Here is a 7867-nt window from a genome sequence, read left to right on the forward strand (position 1 = left end):
ACACACACACACACACACACACACACACACACACACACGCGCACATACACGCAAACAAACGCACACACTACTAGACATAGCAAAGGTGAATGAAATAGATGTAACGATAGAGTAACTGTAATGAAGAAAAAAAAATTTGTTCATCATATGAATACATGTCCAGGCTATGATAAGCGGAAAGGAGTAGGAAAAAAAATAAAAAAAGACCCATGAAGAAGGATGCTCCCTGCCAAAAAAAAAAAAAATAAATAAATAAATAAATAAATAAATAAATAAATACAAAAACAAACAAGAAGGGCAAAGCCCATACGACTCTTATGCTTGACCTTGACATGACCTTGACCTTTAGGGTTGTGACGAATGGAATTCGTGTATCGACTCCCTCTCTCATATTAATCGAGACTTCACTAGTTGCGTACACAAAACGAGGTTAAATGACCGAGACTACGTCATGACGACACTGTATACATATGACGTCAACGCTCGCGCCATTAGTCCAAACCAGCGTACAAGACAAGAATTTGTTTATCTTCATGGAAAGAAATTTAACGAAGAGAACAAAAGGAAACAGCGTGCATTGGTATTAATTCGTGAATATGAACTGTACATATATTCAGTTGAGGTTGCTAGGATGCAATGCTCTGACCGTTTCATTGACTCCAAGATGGCAGCAATCAACGAAGCCACGTAGATTGCACTAGCATATGTTTCACCTTCCGTGGACGGATTTCCACATTTTTGCGATCTCCAAAGGTCCACTAACCGAAGGTAAAACACGCTAATACATTTTAACATTATTGATTCACAGGAAAACACAGGTATTGTTCATTTTCCATGTGTTTGTGTCAGTCTGTGAACTCTTGTTTCTGTGTTTGTTTTAGAGAAACAAATTGAATGATATCGATGGAAATCATACTTGATAATAACAGATATTGCACGTGTGTGTTGCAGAAGGTGCAAGTGTACAGGGGTGTACAATGCTTGTGTAAATGATGTCGTGTGAACACTGTGGGAAGGGCAACGTCAGCGGTAACCACGGAAGGAACCACCAACGTCCCCAAGTGTCACCCAGATCGAGTTTATTGTGATGAGTAGAATACTTTATATTTTGTGAACATTAACACACCATCTTGTCTTCATTTGTGTAAACCGAAATACATTTTCAACGAGAAGAAGAAGTACGTTCCGCGCTTCGATATCAAACGTCTACGCAACAAGAAGAAGAAAGACAATGTTGTTACGTGTGTGTGAAATCGCACCAGCGAAATCATAATCTATAAAACTTTCATTTGAAGATTCTAAGAGAAAGGGATTGATGTCTGCAAGAATGATCACGTGCATGTTTTTGAAAGTACAGAATTATTAAATTTCTTATTACTTCTTTGCACTTGTCTCTGTTAAACATTGATCAGCCCTAGAACGAGAAGCAGACGTCACAAGGGTCAAGGTCAAATAACTAAACCTAGCAATGACATCATACACTAAGAACTGCTTTACACATTTTTCCTACCAAAATACATGTGACCTTGACCCAAGGTCAAGTTCATCCAAGGTCATGCAGCACAAAGCTGTTAATTCAAGACATAGGAAGTACAACGGTGCTTATTGGCTCTTTCTACCATGAGATATGGTCACTTTTAGTGGTTCACTACCTTATTTTGGTCACATTTCATAAGGGGTCAAAGTGACCTTGACCTTGATCATATGTGACCAAATGTGTCTCATGATGAAAGCATAACATGTGCCCCACATAATTTTTAAGTTTAAAACAGTTATCTTCCATAGTTCAGGGTCAAGGTCACTTCAAAATATGTATACAATCCAACTTTGAAGAGCTCCTGTGACCTTGACCTTGGAGCAAGGTAAACCAAACTGGTATCAAAAGATGGGGCTTACTTTGTCCTATATATCATATATAGGTGAGGTATTGAATCTCAAAAACTTCAGAGAAAATGGGAAAAATGTGAAAAATAGCTGTTTTTTAGACAACATTTATGGCCCCTGCGACCTTGACCTTGAAGCAAGGTCAAGATGTTATGTATGTTTTTTGGGGCCTTGTCATTATACACCATCTTGCCAAATTTGGTACTGATAGACTGAATAGTGTCCAAGAAATATCCAACGTTAAAGTTTTCCGGACGGCCGGACGGCCGGACGGACGACTCGGGTGAGTACATAGACTCACTTTTGCTTCGCATGTGAGTCAAAAAAGAAGGGTGCAGCAGCCTGCATGCAACTGAGGTCAACAACAAAAAGAAAGAAATAACAAAAAAAAACAATCCAATGCGCTGAGGAGGATAGCACGCTTTTCCATATCTCTATTCTTTTTAACTCTCTGAATGTGTATTTATTCAAAACATATCATATCTATATGTTTTAGAATCAGGAACGGACAAGGAATAAGATGAAATTGTTTTTAAATCGATTTCGGAAATTTTATTTTAATCATAATTTTTATACTTTTAATATTCAGAGCTTGTTTTTAATCCGAATATAACATATTTACATGTTTTTGGAATCATAAAATGATGAAAAATACGATAAACGTAATTTTGGATCATTATATAAAAACAATAATTTTAATTACAATTTTCAGATTTTTAATGACCAAAGTCATTGATTAATGTTTAAGCCTCCAAGCTGAAATGCAATCCCACAGTCCGTCCTTCGTCGAAGATTGCTTGGCAAAATTTTCGATCAATTTTATTTAAACAATGAAGGTGTGACAGTGCCGCCTCAACTTTTACAAAATGCCGGATATGACGTCATCAAAGACATTTATCAACAAAATGAAGAAAATGACTGGGGATATCATACCCAGAAACTTTCATGAAAAATTTCATAAAGATCGTTCCAGTAGTTTACTCTAAATCGTTCTACACACACACACACACACACACACACACACACACACACACACACACACACACACACATACACACATACACCACGACCCTCGTCTCGATTCCTCCCTCTATGTTAAAACATTTAGTCAAAACTTGACTAAATGTAAAAACGGATAAAATAGAAGTTAACTTTTCTTGACTTTGCCTTACGATATTGTCAATCTGTACATTGCTAATTGCATGTGCACTTGTTAATGCAATTAAACTGACACAATAAAAACAAACAGTCCTGGATACGTTTTCATAAGTTTTACGTGTATAATATCATATTTTGTACAGCAGTTATGAGTGTAAATTGTATGGGCATAACTAAATAACAAACACAACCAGCAGATGTAAGTACGCTAAGTAGATGTAAATGCTTGTATAACTGTGTTTTTAATTTTAAATGTGTCAAGCGCAAAGAGCATAATTGTAAAGTTATGATGTTGCGCTATATAAATGCTCATTTATTATTATTATTTTTTAAGTCTTGACTTCTTTTGCCATAGCACAACACTAAACGAGTTGTCTTTTCTATATGCATATATCAAATCGTAGTTATATATCTGTTGATGTAAAATTAAACAATACTAGTAATACTATACAGGACGTCCTAGGGTGATGCATATTGAGTCAAATACTATCAACCTCCAGTCTATCTAAAACATTATAAAACAGTCCAACTTGGTATCACATCAGCTGCATAATTTGGCTCAGCCAGAAGTTGTATACATGTCCATGGTTCTTGCGTGTAGCGTTTTCAGGTGTTGAATCAAATGTGTACAGACAGAATCTGTAATCGTTGACGCTTAAGTTATAATGGATTGAGTGTGTCCACTGCGGGATATAATGAACCAAATAAATGCCTATAATTGCCCCAACAGCGAAAAGGTTGTTGGTTTTATTATTGTGTTGGGGGTGTGTGTGCTGTATGTTTTCATAAGGAATGGTTAACTGATGGAAAATGAAAATGGAAATTTAATCAGGCTCTTATTCAAACTTCAGATACTTGTGATGCAGTGTCCTCTATGCCTTCACTAGTTTCACTGGCCTCTGAACCAGCGACACTGGACTCGTGGAGCTCAGCGCCAGGAGTGGTGGGGACAGTCTGGCCTGTGGATGCCCCAGCGGTATCAGCACCCTGAGGGCCGTTGTCTGGAGCGGCGTTGTCTTGAGGGGCATTGGCTGGAGGGGCGTCGTTTTGACCTCCTGGCCTACGTTTCCTGAAGCAGTAATATCCAACTGCTGCCATGACGACACACACACACCCTGCCACACCCAGACCGATGACCAGAGTGCTCGATGAACGGGATTCCGTGTCTCCGGGGGTTGTGCTGGTGGGTGCTGCAACACAAAGTACAGGTCATCAAACCAGTATTAACACAAAGGTGTCATTAAAATCGAATTTTCATCTCTAGATGTAAATCCAATTGTATTGAAATATGTATTTACTAAGCAGAAATGCACTCCCATAGTCCGGACATAGTCACATATTATGTGACAAAAATGTCAATTAAACAGATAAAAAACATTGTCAGTGACAGTTCCGCCCCGTCTTTTGCAAACGGGAATATATCAATTAAGTAGACATGCAATGCAAAGGCACTGCATACCCCCAGCGAAGGACAAATCGCCTATATATCTATCTCTTTCTTTCTCTTTCTCTCTATCTCTCTCTATCTCTCTCTCTCTCTCTCTCTCTCTCTCTCTCTCTCTCTCTCTCTCTCTCTCTCTCTGTCTCTTCATCCTTCTGTAATAAAGTTAATCAATCAATCAATCTCTCTCTCTCTCTCGCTCTCTCTCTCTCTCTCTCTCTCTCTCTCTGTCTCTCTCAACTACACACACACACACACACACACACACACGCACACACACACACATACACACACACACACACACAAACATACACACATACACACCCACACACACACACACACAAACACACACACACACACACACATATATATATATACACACAGATAGACAGACAGACGCATACGAATGAACTAACAAGAAGGGCAAAGCCCATACGACTCACATGCTTGACCTTGACCTTTACATGACCTTGACCTTCAGGGTCAAGGTCAAGTAACTAAACCTTGCAATGGCATCATTCACTAAGAACTGCTTTACACATTTGTCCTACCAAAATACATGTGACCTTGACCCAAGGTCAAGGTCATCCAAGGTCATGCAACACAAAGCTGTTAATTCAAGACATAGGAAGTACAATTTCATAAGGGGTCAAAGTGACCTTGACCTTGATCATATGTGACCAAATGTGTCTCATGATGAAAGCATAACATATGCCCCACATAATTTTTAAGTTTGAAACAGTTATCTTCCATAGTTCAGGGTCAAGGTCACTTCAACATATGTATACAATCCAACTTTGAAGAGCTCCTGTGACCTTGACCTTGAAGCAAGGTAAACCAAACTGGTATCAAAAGATGGGGCTTACTTTGTCCTATATATCATATATAGGTGAGGTATTGAATCTCAAAAACTTCAGAGAAAATGGGAAAAATGTGAAAAATAGCTGTTTTTTAGACAACATTTATGGCCCCTGCGACCTTGACCTTGAAGCAAGGTCAAGATGCTATGTATGTTTTTTGGGGCCTTGTCATCATACACCATCTTGCCAAATTTGGTACTGATAGACTGAATAGTGTCCAAGAAATATCCAACGTTAAAGTTTTCCGGCCGGCCGGCCGGACGTCCGGACGGACGGACGGACGGACGGACGGACGACTCGGGTGAGTACATATACTCACTTTTGCTTCGCATGTGAGTCAATAACAAGAAGGGCAAAGCCCATACGACTCACATGCTTGACCTTGACCTTTACATGACGTTGACCTTCAGGGTCAAGGCCAAATAACTAAACCTAGCAATGACATCATACACTAAGAACTGCTTTACACATTTTTCCTACCAAAATACATGTGACCTTGACCCAATGTCAAGGTCATCCAAGGTCATGCAACACAAAGCTGTTAATTCAAGACATAGGAAGTACAATGGTGCTTATTGGCTCTTTCTACCATGAGATATGGTCACTTTTAGTGGTTCACTACCTTATTTTGGTCACATTTCATAATAATCAAAGTGACCTTGACCTTGATCATCATACACCATCTTGCCAAATTTGGTACTGATAGACTGAATAGTGTCCAAGAAATATCCAACGTTAAAGTTTTCCGGACGGCCGGCCGGCCGGCCGGACGGACGGACGGACGACTCGAGTGAGTACATAGACTCACTTTTGCTTCTCATGTGAGTCAAAAAGCTGTTAAACAGCTGTGTTGTCAAATCGAGTTTTTTTTTCCAAAGTCAGTGTGGCGTATGCGCAACACTAATGCGCATAAGAAACGGCGTCTGCTATTAAAATCTGAGATCAACTGTGTTTGTTTGTTTGCTTAACGCCCAGCCGATCACGAAGGGCCGTATCAGGACGGTGCTGCTTTGACATACATGTATAACGTGCGCCACACACAAGACAGAAGTCGCAGCACAAGCTTCATGTCTCACCGAGGCTGGGCCGTCTCACCCAGTCACATTATTCTGACACCGGACCAACCAGTCCTAGCACTAACCCCATAATGCCAGACGCCAGGCGTAGCAGCCACTAGATTGCCAATGTTAAAGTCTTAGGTATGACCCGGCCCGGGTTCGAACCCACGACCTCCCGATCACGGGGCGGACGCTTTACCACTAGGCCAACCGTGCCGGTGACCTGAGATAAACGCATCGACGCAAAAACTGTCTATTTGCAAGTTTGGAACAACAAATCAAGGTCAGAACAGCTATATAATCGCTATTGTATTTTCAGCGTAGCAATAGGTTCCGATATTTAGATTCGAACAGGTATAATGCGACTCGTCTTCGACTCGTCGGCATTATACTTGTCTCGTCTAAATACCGGACCCTATTGCTACGCTGAAAACACAGTTACACGTACACATTAACATGCTTCCATTTAAATCTTCTCGGTCTTCATCGGGGATTGACGCCCGACCAAAGGTAATTGAAGCCCGACGGAGCGAAGCAACGGAGGGCTTCAATTAGACTTTGGGAAGGCGTCAATCCACGATGAAGACCGAGAAGTTTCAAATGGAAGCATGTTAATGTTATTGTAAGTCAATCTGACGACGATCTCTTTACTGCTGTCATGTGATGGTAAACAAATAGAATTGGTTCTGTTCTGTTCACTTACTACTTTCAGTCCACCAACCTGCAAGGGTCAAGTCCCAAGAAACATGTCTCTGTATTCCTATCGTATCACTCTGCTCCTGTTTTGTTTTCTTTTACACACATTTTCCCTTCTTTTTTGACGGGTTTCTGGACAGCAAACTCCAAAACAAATTCTTTTCATCACAAAAGCCATCCTTGGAATTGACTGACGTAGTCCGGAAGAATTCATGCATCAATTTACGTCACGTATTCGACGTCATCACTTCGCATACCTTATGGTCTCGGTATTTCGTTGGCCTTCATATTATTTCCTACTTGTGAAATGACCCTTAAAGCTAACCGAGACTAGTTGAGGCTGTATCAATGCGCCTCGCCAGCAGGTTGTTAATGGATTTTTTAGCGCGTGGTTATCGACAATTAATGACCGGTAATTTTTAATGAGTTGGGGCATTCTGACCAATCACACGATCTGTTTCATTAAAACGCAAACTTGATTGAATTACAATAGCTGTTAATATTATCGATTTAAAACATAAAATACATTTCATTGATTATTGAAATAAGTGTCACACGAGAGGAAGAAGGGGAAGTTTTTATTTCGGAGAAACATTACATAGTTCGGGGAGTGGGAAAGAAAAGGGAGAGGAAGGACAGTACTGCACACTTAATCAAGATACATTTCGCTGCCAAACAATAAAGACCAATGCGGTTTGCTTAATCTCAAGTACTCTTTATCTCGCAATAGCGTGTGTTACAGTAATATAATCCCATCATTTTAAAACCTC

General features: G+C 40.0%; 1 protein-coding gene and 1 long non-coding RNA gene across 2 annotated transcripts in view; one reads left to right on the plus strand and one right to left on the minus strand.

The window, feature by feature from the left end:
* On the plus strand, nucleotides 1–1384 carry LOC138972169 (uncharacterized). The gene is made up of 2 exons (XR_011457473.1): nucleotides 1–768; nucleotides 952–1384. It is a non-coding gene; the product is annotated as an uncharacterized lncRNA (long non-coding RNA).
* Nucleotides 1385–3140: 1756 nt separating this feature from the next.
* LOC138972777 (neurogenic locus notch homolog protein 1-like) overlaps nucleotides 3141–7867 on the minus strand; it is a 107383-nt gene continuing 102656 nt past the window's right edge. Inside the window, exon 5 of the mRNA XM_070345450.1 lies at nucleotides 3141–4232. Within this exon, the coding sequence (XP_070201551.1) occupies nucleotides 3883–4232 (350 nt within the window). The 3' untranslated portion in view covers nucleotides 3141–3882. The remainder of the gene's footprint in view (nucleotides 4233–7867) is intronic.

Source organism: Littorina saxatilis, linkage group LG8 (genome assembly GCF_037325665.1).
Source record: "Littorina saxatilis isolate snail1 linkage group LG8, US_GU_Lsax_2.0, whole genome shotgun sequence".
In the NCBI taxonomy this organism is placed as follows: domain Eukaryota; kingdom Metazoa; phylum Mollusca; class Gastropoda; order Littorinimorpha; family Littorinidae; genus Littorina; species Littorina saxatilis.